Genomic DNA, 13,049 nt, shown 5'->3' with positions numbered 1-13,049 from the left:
ATCTCTTCTCGCTCGGATGACTACTTGACCGAGGTTCCAAAGTCCTTAAAAGAGAATTCTTTCGACGAGTATATCGAGGTAGGTAGGTTCTTGTATTTGCAATCCCATCTCTCTTTGTAAATAAAATCGAAGCAAGTACCGATCTACTATATCTTCCAGGACAGTATATAGCTGTATGTAAGCAAATGCAGGAACACTCGTTATCAAATGAACGAGCCAGAAAGAAGCCAGAGGAGGCTGAGAGTACGGAGATGAGTTCCATACGAAGAAAGAGAATGTTTCGAGTTAGAAAGACGTTCAAGTTTCCAAGCCACGAATCTGTGAATATACCTATATTTTACATCGAAGCAAATCTATCCGAAGATGAAAACTTCTCTGCGACACAGTGGACAGGTATTGTTCTCACCCAGCCACTCTGATATACAATGAGTGTGATATTTGTGTTCGCACAGTAGCTCCACCAATATATCAGACCCCAGGAGATCCTGTAAACAGATGGGACATTCAGATGCACCTTCTAGCTCTGTAGCCAGAAACCCACAGCTCACTAGTCTCCCTAGAGCATGGGTTCTCTCTGGCCTTTCAAGCTCTAGAAGGGATAGAGCATGCTGAAGCCTGGTGTATAAGGCTATGACAGAGCAGACCCGATGCGTCATATCCAGTTGTAGGCGTGAACCTGGCGTAAGTGAGCTAGCCTGCTCTTGGTCCACGCTCTCTATTCTGGGGTATTCCGTGCCTTGATCTGGGGTCAATTCAATGTATCGAGAGACATGTCGCGATACGTTCTCCGGAAGATCCTCCTCCCTTTGAGCCATCAAGGAATCCGGTATATCTATCTCTATATCATGATTACCCATGCTAGTACCAGAAAGTTGAATAGGATCATCAGTCTCTAATTGTGAGGTTTCCGGGCTTGAATTATCAGTTATCAGATGTTGAGTCTCACGAAGATCAATCACTGTATTTTGCTGCCATTGACATGCTCGTTCCCATTCCTTGAGGGTCGTCTTCACTTCATATAAGAAATTGCCTAGTATCTGGAAAACTGCCTGGGCAGCGAGAGTTTCATCAAATGGAGCGGGCCAAGAACTGAAATACGAAGAAATGATGACACAGCTAGGACGGAATAAACAATAAATGCTGCTGTAGACCAACTCAAGAAATGTGCGAAGGGCATGCATATCAAGTTCGTGGTTATTGCCTTCAGCAGTCCTGTTCACGTATGAAGGTTCCTGGTAATCATGAAATCCAACCTCAAAATCTAGGTGCTGATCGGCATTGATCTGATCCAAGATAAATTCCTGATGAGGCCGGTCTTGTTCCAGAGTTGCTTGTTCCCACCGTCTGATATCAGACTGGATCCTCAGCCAAAACCTGCGAGTCGCTCTCGCTGTTCTGTGATTACGAGGCCCTCCTGAGCGCAAAAGCCGTTCTATAGCTCTAGACAAAGCCTGAATCAGCTCAGAGTCGGGTAGAAGGCTCATCATGGGATCGGGGTATTTCAAAGATTCCAATCTTAAAGATAGAAGATTCGAGCTGAGATTTATGAAGTCGAAAGATGAAATGTTTGTAGACGTAATACTTATTTTCCTTGGATTATAGCTGAGAAATTTGTTCTATATGTATTGGTTTTTTTCAAGACTGGTGCCATCAATAGTTTCAGATAGCACCTATTAGTAGTAGTAGCGAAAGTAGATAGGAGGAAGCCTTTGTCTTATGCCCACAAATATCACAACACGATCTGTATACAGAACCAAATTGTCTTGTTTCAGATTGACAATGTGCTCTAAGGGCTGATACTGCTTCGGCCATCGCCTGGTGTATCAATAAGATGGCCCATCAAGGAATGTTGAGAACTGCTTAAAGTTGATCCAGTAGTTGAATAGTTCTCTGGTAAAGTAACTTTCCGAGACCGAAAGGCGCCACAGTCCTCGGCAAAGAGATGATCGAGCATGTATCAATCATGCAGGATGAATCCAATAGACATTTGAGCAACTCGGAGTTATATGCAGCTGCGAAAAGCCAGATTTGGATCAATGTCGCTGCTAAAATCCCGAACATGGCCCAATGCCACTGAATGTGTAAGTCCCACGCTTCCTTCTTCAGATATTCAAGTGTCTGTCCTCTAATTTTGAGACAGGCGAGCTGAAGTGAATGGAACAGCGGCTTGTTCTTTCATGACCGAATCGATAAGAATTCTTTGAAAGGGCAGTGCGCCTGAAGTGGAAACAAGTGTAAGAGAATCATGTCTCAATTTCATTGAGCAGCCATGCTTTTTCTTAATTGTCGTTCGCGCTGTGTACTTTGTAGCTCAAGCCGATCAACAGCATACTTGAGACGTTCTTTCTTCTGCACCAGTCTGCGCAGCTCTGCCGCTTTGGAAGCGGCGGAGGCGCTTGATCCCGCCGGCTGACCCCGAGATAAGCTACTCTTGTTTTGACGAGTTGCCGAAGACCGAGCTTCAGATTTCGAGGAGAGACGGCCCTCCTGAAGATCGCATTTTGCTTTCAATCCTTCCTCGCGACGTGAGAGCCTTTCGACATGGTTCGATGCTAGTGAGAGAAGATGGGCAATGCTGGGAGTAATTTCGTCGAGGAGGGATTGCTGGGCCTCGCGGAGAGTCGGCTCGGGCAGAAGCTCAAAGTGCTGTGTTGATTATGGTTAGTTACAAATAGGTCCTTGAAGAAGTGCACCTCATCATATATCATACTCGTGTTGTTTGGAGGACTTTGCACAAGCGGGGGAAGTCATTGACGCCCGAGTCAAGAGTTGTAATTGAGTTGTCGAGGAGCTGGAGCGATGACTGCAGCGATGTGACAGATGATGCGAGTGAGGATGCCATTATGCAGGATTCTCACGACGAAATGTTCATTGGGTTATGTACTGAACGATTGCAATGAGTTGCGAAGTGCATTTGTTTACGGGGAAAGGCCACTTCGGAGCGGATCGGTAAAGCGGCCACGGATCCATTCCTAAGACGGAATAGCGCAGACCGGGCAAACTCCCGCCAAACCTCACCTCTCCTCTTCCTCCTGCACCACCTTACACCTCCCCCGCGAACACCGAAACCACCTCGCATTCGCACCATCTGTCAATATGTCTCTCCTCGGAAAGAAGTTTCCCGGCCTTCTGGGTACGTGATCCCAGAATAATTACCCCATGTGGGCAGACAGCGTCGTGAGAATTCGAAACTAACGCAGTCGCTTCTAGGCAAGCCCATGACTCCCTTCTTCGCCGCCGGTACGCTAGCCATACATTCCCACTTTCTGCCGTGATACACTGGCCATGGTCTATACATATATATTCGATCTGGCTTTGTCCGAGAACGCTGCCCGTGAACCCCGTGTTCTAACAATGAATCTCTTTAGGTGCTATCGTCCTCTACGGTGTCAACTCTCTGCAGAACGCTCTCTCCAACAGTAAGTCTTATTTGATACATTGAACGCCTTTTCATTCGATATCCATCCTGCACCAGACCGTGACGCTCGACAACCCTTCTCAGCCACCAATAATCACACCCGATAATGGTCCAACAAAACCCGCGACTAACAATCGAAACTTCATAGCTGCCGAGTTCAAGAACGACCCTCGCAACCCCAACGCCAAGTCCGGTAACGCTGGCCACTAAATTCTTGACCGATGACGAAGCGCTGTGAGAAACCACCTAGAGTGGCGTGAGACAGGAGCGGATTGGGTTGTTATGACAAGGAAGGGGAGGAATTTATCTCTGTACCTCGGTCGCAACTCGCCATTGTTATGTTTAAAGTTCGCGGGCAGTTTGCCCTCTGTCCAAGCATATAGAAGATACCCTGATGGGTGACTTGGATCAATTTACAAGCTGTACCACTATTACACTGCGCTTGCCGAGCGGGATCCTCTAGTAGGATTTCTAGTTCTATCCCCGACTCCTTTGATTAGGAAATTAGGCAGTGGACTTCTCTTGTAGATTCGAGGCACTGGTAGTCGCTTTTTGGAAGATTGAAAACGTAGTTGTAATGCCGGCCCACGATGCTAATCCCTGGGTAGTCGAGACTGACTTAAGAATCGAACACGATTTCAATTAAATCCCCGCTCACGATCATCTCAAGGAATTATTTCCATCAATGCACACTCATTTCTAGCAAGTAGATTTGGTGGTTCCAACGAATGTCCGAATGTTCAAATGACCCCAGACGTGTCGGCGTGGGAAATCCTGGATATTACGCTAAACCCAGTTAGGCAATCGTATCTTTTTGCCAACTGCGCCGCCCTCAAGCACTGGATTGTCTTTCTCCAGATCGCAATCCCAGAGAAATCACCGCCAACATGTCGAAAATGGCGTCCATGTTCCGTCCCAAGAAGCTTGATCTCTCTGGGTTTGTTAATACCCGTTTGATCCGCGACCACAACAAGCGCAATGCCTTCGAGCAGACTGAGCCTGAACGGTAAGACACTCTGCGCCATGACAAGCTTCTTGTCATTCCCAGACCAACGTGTCCCTGCTTGAGAGTTTGTTGTCGCTAACGTGTCATGATAATCCTCCAGGCAAGCACTCCGCTACATGATCCGCAACACCAGCCTTCCCCAGCGAGTCCGAGCCCAGGCCCAACTTCAGCTCTCTCAGATGCACGCCTACACCCGCCCTACCCAGATTAAGAACCGTTGCGTGGCATCAGGAACAGCGCGTGCTGTGTTCCGGGACTTCCGAATCAATCGAGTGAGTGATTGCAGAGATGGAGTGGATTTGACCATGGACATTGCTGACCAAGTCTCCAGTTCCAATTCCGTATGCAGGCACTTGCTGGTGACCTGCCAGGTGTCAAGAAAGCAAGCTGGTAAATTCAGAAATGTGCTGAGGAAAAATATCAACATGAAAGGTTTGGGTCGGTTGAATAGCGCCGTGGCGTTCTCGTCTTCGCTTCATTTGGAGCCTGTATATTAAGCAATACTATCAAATATCTCATTTTCTGTTCTCAAGCCACTTCTCTATTCCACTCTCGACGCAATATCTACGGCCTGGTCGTTCAGATTGCTTTCTTCACTCGCAGGCTGCTCTATTTTGGTCCCTGTGAGGCTACATTTTGCTGCCAACCACAGCAACCCCGTTAGGAAACAGCGGGTTTAAGAGCTAACCCTTTTTATGTACTATGTATTTGAATCCAGGACCTTCAGAGTCCAGATTACTTATTATATGACTACCACTCCGTACAATTTGATATTTATCTGGGCTTTATTCAATATAACCCTGTATTCAACTGCTTTGATTATATTCTGTGTCATCTAATTCTAAAGAATTTGAGTCATAATGTAGGAAAGAAAAGATATAAAAGATTGAACTGGCTTGCTGTCTGGGGACTTACCTCTGATAGTAACAGCAGTCCATTTGATCAAATTTGGGCAAATTGAAAGAGAGCCCAGAGATGCTGAAAATGAAGAATATAGCCCCCCCTTTTCTCTCTCCCTGGGATAGTGATTCAATCATCGGGAAAAGAAACCTTGACTCTATTGGAGATTTCCTTTTTAGGTTGATCTGTAGCATGAATTTTGGGATAGTTTTCCGGATTTTTGTATAGGATATTCTCTACAGTATGGTTTACTCAATACATCTGTTTTTCCGTTCTCTGGAAATGACTGTTGACTGTTTGTATGATATCTATTGTTCACCATCTGTTCTATATTTGCCTTTGTGAGGCTGCAGTTTGCTCGCAATCACAATAACCCGAATTAGGAAACAGCGGATGCTTCGCACCTTCCTCTTCTTCTTGTCTTTACTTTTTATCTCTTCCCATCTTCCTCTTCTACTTTCCCCCGTATGCATCCCAAAGATCATCCTGAAATTCTTCATTTCGGTAGTGTTCAATCGCTTCTGCTCTGCTTCACTTCACCTTCAAAGCAATGTTTGTTTACCGAAACAAGGATCTTCCCAAAGATCCATATTACCCATCAGACTTCAGGAAATTGGGGTGAGGATCTCATTCGGCCATTCTCCGTTACCAGCTGGCTCTAACAATTTGTTCATTGTCCCAGGTACTTCATCAACGACAATGACCAGATTCGTAAGATCAGTGATCCGGAAGCAACCTTTCAATACAGGATCAATCGAAATGACCGTTTCAATGTCAAGCAGCGCGAGGCGCTCAATGGTGAGAAAAGATGATCCTAGTTACTGCCTAGGCTAACACAGCTCCAAAATCACAGACTGCATTCGCAAAGTAATCATCGATCGACTTCGCGATGCTGGAATGGAAGCGATGCGTCTTCCTTTGCGTGAAAAGGCTGATGGAAAGATCATACAAAGCCACCCAGATGAGGCGCATGTCCCAATCATGGTGTCTGACAATTTTGGCACAACCTCACGTATCATTGTTATGTTTGGAGAGCCCATACAGGACTTCGGGGTTTGGGCTTACCGAATAATCAGCAACGAGCAAATCAACAAGGGCTGTGCTGTTGATTTCGCAAGGGCCATTCTAGGAGAGAAGGATAATAGGACAGACAATGCACTTGTTCTGGCTAACACTGGTCAGCTCCTTTGGAACTGTGCCAGCGCTCGTGCGGTGACAAGCGTCACTTGGGCTTCCCTCCCTCGTCCTGCTGGAAACTGGGGTCCACCAGCCATGAGCTGGCGAACCAAGATTCCCGGCAACGAAGGCTGGAGAGAGCACATCCAGCACATCTTCAATAAAGTCCTTCGTCCATGTCTCCACGAGAAGACTCGCATTGATATCATCGGTATATCTGAGGGCGGCTTAGGTGCAATTGAGTATCTCGAGGCAAATTGTAAGTGCCAAATCTCTGTTAAAAAAGCAAGCAGCTACCGTCTCATCCATGCTAATCAACAGTCCCAGGGGAGAGCTGGCGTCTCTATATCTCTGGCATCTGCTTGGGCGATCCTCTCCAAAGTACTACCAATGATGTCGATATGAGTACCCTAACCGATCCAAAATCATTTACAGCCTTCTTGTCTGCTCGCTGTCGTGGCTATGTACTGTCCAGTGACGAGTTGGGCACCCGCCATTCCGACTATCGAATCTATGGATGCAATTGCTACTCGTCGGGGGAGGACTGCTACACCGAATGCATCCTCTCTAGAGCATGGCGTGAGATGCTTCATTGGCTTGATAAGCTCTCTGGGGATCCCGCTTACGAGGAGCAGACTGTGATCATCGGCAAAGACCTGGACGAGAAAACGCAGGAGGATCTGGAAAAATTGAATGTGAGTGACGGGGAAGATCATGAGTGCAGTGCTATTCCAGAGGACACACATGGAAAGGAAAAGGATTGTGAAGATGCGAATAAGGCGGCCGCCGGAATGAGTATTGAGGAGCCACCAGTAACGACGGCCAAGAGCCAAAATAGTCTGGAGCAGATCACAGAGCAATGTGAGTAAGAAGTGGACAAGGCCAACCCTACCTAGATTCCAAGATCCGATGGCGATTCTATGCCAATCAACAAAATGATCAAAAGAAACTGAAGAAATGGAAATGGCAAGAGTAAAAAAAAAATAACAAAAGGTCAAAGTGTCGTTTTAGGGCTTTGCTTCTTGATGTTTTTAAATTCTAGTAGAATACATCCAGGTATTCGTGAATGTAGCTCCGATCCTTATTCTATACAGATCTTTCCTTGAATAGTCCTCTGCATTATCTCTGCAGCACCCTCTCCTTGTGGCATTGGATTCAGCGTATGTCAGCACCACACGTCGTATTAAGCATATTGACAGTGGATGCTGATCGACCCAGCACAGCCAACAGATCACAAGTATTGGTGGAGGATGGCGCCATCAAGCACGGTCTGAGTCGCGGTCAACAAGGGGTGGCACCTTCATACTGTACTAGTTATGTAGGGTACGGGGTACGTGTAAAGCACCGTGTATTACCCATTTCCCCGCAAGGAAACCACTTCCCTTCTTCACATCTCTGTATGTCATCAGCTCATTTTATTTTATCGTCATAATGAGGAGACTCCATATGAAAAGTGATCTCAACCCCTCCAAAGTGGGTTGATATTACTCGATCAGAACCACCAGGAATATTCGTGGTAACTGTTTACTATGCGGTACATAGTTAGTACTATGGCCTGTACTAATCAAATAAAATGGACGGAGTTCGCCGATCGGGAATTGAATATCAAAGATGAGGAGGGGCACAGTTCCATTTGAACATTCAAATCATATCGGAGCTACGCAAAGACGAGAGACTCTTTGCAGAATCGATCGAGTAAAAGAAAGGGAAAGGCGGAGACTAACAACAGTTTTGATCGAGTAAGCGATAAAACCAGCCAGTCCACCCGCAATTCTTCTCCATCGGAGGTGCCCGATGGATCCCGCATTTTTCTTCTCGCAATTCGACAGAGCAGGAGATCACCGACGGAACTATACTTTACAGTCGTACTATGTACATTGTGTACTTCTCTTTCTCTTTCTCTGAAAGGTTCTGGGAGGAAAGCAATCCAGAATCCTCGTGATGGTACGTACCTACGCTCAGACGGTCGACCTGGCAAAGATATTCCCGTTGAATCATGTGCAGCACCCGGACTTTTTCCAATCGTCCAAAAAGTATCGAGTAATCAGAATCTCTCGATGGCAATTCGCATCTCGGCACTGCAATTTTTTTTTTCTCTACCCCCAACAGTGGACCACCGCATTTCCCCGTCTCCATTTTTTTTTTCTCGGATTCTAAATTTTCCCTCGAAAAAAAAAAAGACCAGACCCTCTCAGTTATTTAAGTATTCGCCCCTCCCCCGGACCCATGCTTATCTTTCTCTTCCCCTCCATCCAGATAAGCCTCAACTTTCGTTGTTATCAGACCAATCCCACTTGAATCCCTCCCTTTTACCCTTCTTGGCTTTTTTGCTTTTGGACTCTACTCCCTACACATAATAGGAAGTCTTATCTGGTCTATTTTATAAGGGTACTCTTTCCTTACGACTCCACTTTCTCTTTGCTTTCCCAACGCCATTACCGAGTGGTCGAAGGGACAACTTGACACGGGATATTTTACTGGCCTGCAATCAAATAGAGCAAGCCCCCCCCTGAACAAGCTACTATGGCGACAGCTAACATTCCCTCCATTGCTGTGGTGGCCTCGTCACGCGCCGTTATCTCCGGCCGTTTGACTTCGGCAACGGTTGTCATCTCCCGAACTACCGGTAAGATCACCGCTGTCTTTGACTCCGTGATCCCGGCTTCGGAGTTCCCCGCCGACACTCCTTATACCGACTACTCGCCAAATGTCCTGCTGCCCGGTTTAGTCGATGCCCATGTTCATCTGAATGAGCCTGGCCGTACCGAATGGGAAGGTTTCTACACTGGCACCCAGGCTGCTGCCTTTGGCGGTGTCACTACAGTGATTGATATGCCTCTGAATGCCATCCCGCCTACCACCACCGTCGCGGGCTTGAAAGAGAAGCTTGACGCTGCTGCAGGCAAGTGCTGGGTTGATGTGGGTTTCTATGGTGGTATTATCCCAGGAAATGCCCACGAGCTTAAAGCTCTTGTTCATGAGGGTGTTCGTGGCTTCAAGGGTTTCCTGATTGATAGTGGCGTAAGTTGATATCCAATTGACGAGATGTCTCCTCTCTCCATATTTACTAATTTTCTCCCAGGTGGACGAGTTCCCCGCTGTAAGCCAAGAAGATATTCAAAAGGCTATGGCTGAACTTGCAGATGAACCCACAACATTGATGTTCCACGCCGAAATGGTTCCCCCCGTCACCAAGTCCGTTAGTGCCGAAGTCCAATCGTCCGAACCTCCAGCTGCCCCAACTGGCCCTCTCGAGGCTTATTCCACCTTCCTGGACTCGCGACCCTCGGAGTTCGAGACGTGTGCAATTGAGCGTATCATGTCCATGGCCCACCTTGCCCCCAATCTCCAGCTGCACATTGTTCACCTGTCTGCCATGGAGGCTATTCCTATTCTACGTGAAGCTCGTGCCCGCGGTGTCAAGGTTACTGCTGAGACCTGCTTCCACTATCTGTCTCTCGCTTCTGAGCAGATCCGCGACGGTGATACCCGCCACAAGTGCTGCCCACCTATTCGCTCCCAATTGAACCAGGATGGTCTCTGGGCTGAACTTGAGCAACATGCCGGTGACGGTGTCATCAAGACTGTTGTCTCTGACCACTCTCCTTGCACGCCAAACCTGAAGCAGCTCCCCTCCCACATCCCCGGCTATGTCGACTCTGGCAAGGAAGAGACCGGTAACTTCCTCTCGGCCTGGGGCGGCATTTCCTCCGTTGGCCTAGGCCTGCCCATTCTTTGGACCGAGCTCAGCCGTCGTAAGGGTTTGACTCCCTCCCCAGATGACGAGAATACCAAGAACGCCCTGCAAGACGTAGTCCGTCTCTGCTGTGCCAACACTGCTGCCCAAGTTGGCCTTGAGTCTCGCAAGGGTGATCTGCGCGTCGGATTCGATGCGGATATCTGTGTCTTCGACGACTCTGCCGAGTGGGTGGTTGAGCCTAGCACTATGCTTTTCCGCAACAAGTGCTCTCCTTACCAAGGTCGCACTCTGCGCGGTATGGTTCGTGAGACCTGGCTTCGTGGTGAGCGAGTCTTCAGCCGTGAGAATAACTTCGGTGATAAGGGTCCGGCTGGCAAGCTCCTACTCGAGAAACGAGTTTGATCTCCCTTCCCCTTCCTCTTTTTCTTTCCTTAATTTTCTCCTGCATCTCTTTTGTCTTCGAACCCGGGACAAGTTGACCTTTGGCAGATCGCCAGCGCCACTTGATATTTCGTTCCACCTCATTTTTCCGCATCTCGTTTTCGGTCAGTGGCCCTTGTGACGAGCACTAATGACTGAACAGCATTCATACCCTTAGAGTAACGACAGCGTGTTGTAGCTTAGGCATAGACTATCAAAAAAAAAGCTTATATTCATGACTTCACATCAATCCAATCCGAAATATCGGTATATCTGGAAGGATAATAGTGTATATTTCCGAAATTAGTATGGTACAATATTTCAATATGGCTCTGAATACCGCTGCACAGCTTATTTCTCGCTATTCGCATCATTCTCCTTCTCCCATTTCTCCCGTGCCCTCCTTCGTACGCCTCCATTAACACCTTTCCCCCATATTTTCTCTTTCTCATCAATGTTAACCGCATCGTCCTTCTCCTCGCCATCACCATCACCGACCTCTTCAACGAAAACTTTCCGTTCCTTAAATTTCCTTTCTTTCACCTTGGCCCTCTCAATCTTCCCTATATAAAACACATAAAGGAAAGATTCTGCGACTGCAACCGAAAGCGCCGCAAAAATTGACAAGAGGACCCGCACCGCATCCGATATTCCAGCAGCTTGATACTCATCATCAACGCGGGGACCAGTCCATCTTGAGAATATCGTGGATAGTATTTGTGGCATTGTGAACTTAGTTAGGGCCCAATAGACACTGAACCCGGTTATTATGACGGATAGGAATATGTTTAGGACGAGAGATGGGGTGAGAGGGTCCTCCGATAAGATGGGGGCATTATTGGCGGAGTAAGGGTCAGCGTGATCTGGGCTAGGTGTGTAGGATGGGTTCAGTAGTCGTTCGTATTCAGCCTGTTGGGCGGCGGCTAAGAGGCGCGCTTTGGATTCGAGGTATTCCGGAGTCTAAGGGTCTGTCAGTGACGCTGCCTTGAATACAAGCATAGCCATGGAATATCCATAGTACGTACCGGTTCTGGTTTCTTTGGCGGGGGAGGAACGTAAACTTTTGTGCCGCAGAGTAGGAAGCTAAGGATGGTTGGGGTTTCGGCATTGCTTTCGTGTGACACAGTGTATTCAGTCTCGTGCTTTAGATGCTTCGACAGTCGCAGCAGTTGTTCATGTGTAATCGGGCCGTGGAGCTCCAACGTGGCAGGGAGCTCGAGTTCCTCTCGACGCGAGGCCGGAATCAACTCAAACGCATTGAGAATCCTTCCCGTCACAGAGAGACAGACCATTCCGAGCAATTCACCCCCGAACAAACGAAGTCTAAGTGGGTAAAAGTGGCACGTCGTGGTTGTTGAAGACAGCGGAGAACCTGAGATCGGCGGAGAAAGAGAGCGGAAGGCCGAAACTCGCGGAACGAGCTCTCCCCACTTCACTTCTTAACAACCACATCGCCCAGCCATGGCGGACTCCAAATCAAAGGCGTAAGTATCCAGATCCATGCTAGTCAATTGTGTCCAATGGCTGCAGTCGCAATTTTTACCACTCTCCCCTAATTTGAGGCATTGCCCCGCCAATGATCACTGCACATCCAAAAGTTGCCCCCGACTAACCCCTCCATCTCGTCAGGTCGACAACGCAAACCAACCCGCGCGGAATCCCCGTAGCGCCTTTCATCGACAATGTTAGCGATTATGTCTCCTCGCGAGAGGAAGTCGAGCCTACCCTGCGCTCATTCCAAGAGATGATTTCCAAGTATCAATTTATGGAGGTCAACACCCAACGTCGCGGCACAGGCTTGCGCGAGAAGATCCCAGATATCAAAAAGACTTTGGAGATGGTGCGGTTTTTGAAATTGCGCAAGGAAGTATGTTTATCTTCGCTCTTCCTATAAAGCCAAATGGCAAAATCCAAATCAAGTGATTGAGAAAGCTGACTATTTTTTTTTTTTCACGCTTCTCAGTCCAGCCCTGATACCGATCTTGAAACCAATTTCGAATTGAATGATACCCTCTATTCTCGTGCCTCTATTTCTCCAAAGGATATGGAAGAAGTTTACCTCTGGCTCGGCGCGAATGTCATGCTCGCGTACCCGCTGGACGAGGCCGAGACCATGCTTGCCGAGAAATTAACTGCTGCTGAGGCAAGCTTGGCTAACTGCGAGGAGGACCTGGAGTTCTTGCGGGAGCAGATTACGGTATGTATACCCCGTGTGTGAGGGTCGTCGCTATTGCGGCGAGATTGAAAAGTATAACCGCTGACTTTTTCGATCTTCTAGACACTCGAAGTTGCCACGGCCCGTGTATACAACTGGGATGTTGTGCAACGGCGGAAAGATAAGGCCGAGGGTAAAAGTGACGGACAAAAGGCTTGAGTGATATATGAACCTTTGGACAGCAAAAATAAAAAATTCCTATCTTATACCTAAT

General features: G+C 47.7%; 8 protein-coding genes across 8 annotated transcripts; 5 read left to right on the top strand and 3 right to left on the bottom strand.

Annotated features, from left to right (window-relative positions):
* Positions 1–353: 353 nt before the first annotated feature.
* Positions 354–1,484, bottom strand: N7469_004481 (RING finger protein; the record flags this gene model as incomplete). Its single annotated transcript, XM_056643401.1, has 1 exon — positions 354–1,484. The coding sequence occupies one exon, from the start codon at positions 1,482–1,484 to the stop codon at positions 354–356; it is 1,131 nt and encodes a 376-aa protein (XP_056502813.1).
* Positions 1,485–2,256: 772 nt separating this feature from the next.
* Positions 2,257–2,842, bottom strand: N7469_004480 (DASH complex subunit SPC19; the record flags this gene model as incomplete). The annotated part of the gene is made up of 2 exons (XM_056643400.1): positions 2,257–2,646; positions 2,711–2,842. The coding sequence occupies 2 exons, from the start codon at positions 2,840–2,842 to the stop codon at positions 2,257–2,259; spliced, it is 522 nt and encodes a 173-aa protein (XP_056502812.1).
* Positions 2,843–3,031: 189 nt separating this feature from the next.
* N7469_004479 (F1F0 ATP synthase subunit i) lies at positions 3,032–3,628 on the top strand (the record flags this gene model as incomplete). Its single annotated transcript, XM_056643399.1, has 4 exons — positions 3,032–3,133; positions 3,211–3,240; positions 3,369–3,419; positions 3,567–3,628. Exons 1-4 carry the CDS (start codon positions 3,097–3,099, stop codon positions 3,626–3,628), a joined length of 180 nt encoding a protein of 59 aa, XP_056502811.1. The 5' UTR covers positions 3,032–3,096.
* Positions 3,629–4,305: 677 nt separating this feature from the next.
* On the top strand, positions 4,306–4,818 carry N7469_004478 (mitochondrial 37S ribosomal protein uS14m; the record flags this gene model as incomplete). Its single annotated transcript, XM_056643398.1, has 3 exons — positions 4,306–4,424; positions 4,525–4,696; positions 4,756–4,818. The coding sequence occupies 3 exons, from the start codon at positions 4,306–4,308 to the stop codon at positions 4,816–4,818; spliced, it is 354 nt and encodes a 117-aa protein (XP_056502810.1).
* A 1,056-nt stretch (positions 4,819–5,874) lies between these two features.
* On the top strand, positions 5,875–7,360 carry N7469_004477 (uncharacterized protein; the record flags this gene model as incomplete). The annotated part of the gene is made up of 4 exons (XM_056643397.1): positions 5,875–5,942; positions 6,007–6,122; positions 6,178–6,759; positions 6,828–7,360. Coding segments are annotated over 4 exons (1,299 nt in total), but the record flags the coding sequence as incomplete, so codon positions are not given.
* A 1,663-nt stretch (positions 7,361–9,023) lies between these two features.
* On the top strand, positions 9,024–10,602 carry N7469_004476 (allantoinase alX; the record flags this gene model as incomplete). The annotated part of the gene is made up of 2 exons (XM_056643396.1): positions 9,024–9,521; positions 9,583–10,602. The coding sequence occupies 2 exons, from the start codon at positions 9,024–9,026 to the stop codon at positions 10,600–10,602; spliced, it is 1,518 nt and encodes a 505-aa protein (XP_056502808.1).
* A 369-nt stretch (positions 10,603–10,971) lies between these two features.
* Positions 10,972–11,912, bottom strand: N7469_004475 (TMEM199/VMA12 family protein; the record flags this gene model as incomplete). The annotated part of the gene is made up of 2 exons (XM_056643395.1): positions 10,972–11,580; positions 11,646–11,912. 2 exons carry the CDS (start codon positions 11,910–11,912, stop codon positions 10,972–10,974), a joined length of 876 nt encoding a protein of 291 aa, XP_056502807.1.
* A 169-nt stretch (positions 11,913–12,081) lies between these two features.
* On the top strand, positions 12,082–12,994 carry N7469_004474 (tubulin-binding prefolding complex subunit PAC10; the record flags this gene model as incomplete). Its single annotated transcript, XM_056643394.1, has 4 exons — positions 12,082–12,104; positions 12,250–12,487; positions 12,584–12,817; positions 12,899–12,994. The coding sequence occupies 4 exons, from the start codon at positions 12,082–12,084 to the stop codon at positions 12,992–12,994; spliced, it is 591 nt and encodes a 196-aa protein (XP_056502806.1).
* Between the last annotated feature and the right edge of the window lie 55 nt (positions 12,995–13,049).

Source organism: Penicillium citrinum, assembly GCF_028827155.1.
Source record: "Penicillium citrinum strain IBT 23319 chromosome Unknown utg000003l:1.0-4596430.0:1.0-4598250.0, whole genome shotgun sequence".
Lineage (NCBI taxonomy): Eukaryota > Fungi > Ascomycota > Eurotiomycetes > Eurotiales > Aspergillaceae > Penicillium > Penicillium citrinum.
Note: the sequence above shows the minus strand (reverse complement) of the source record. Positions and strands in the feature narration are given on the sequence as shown.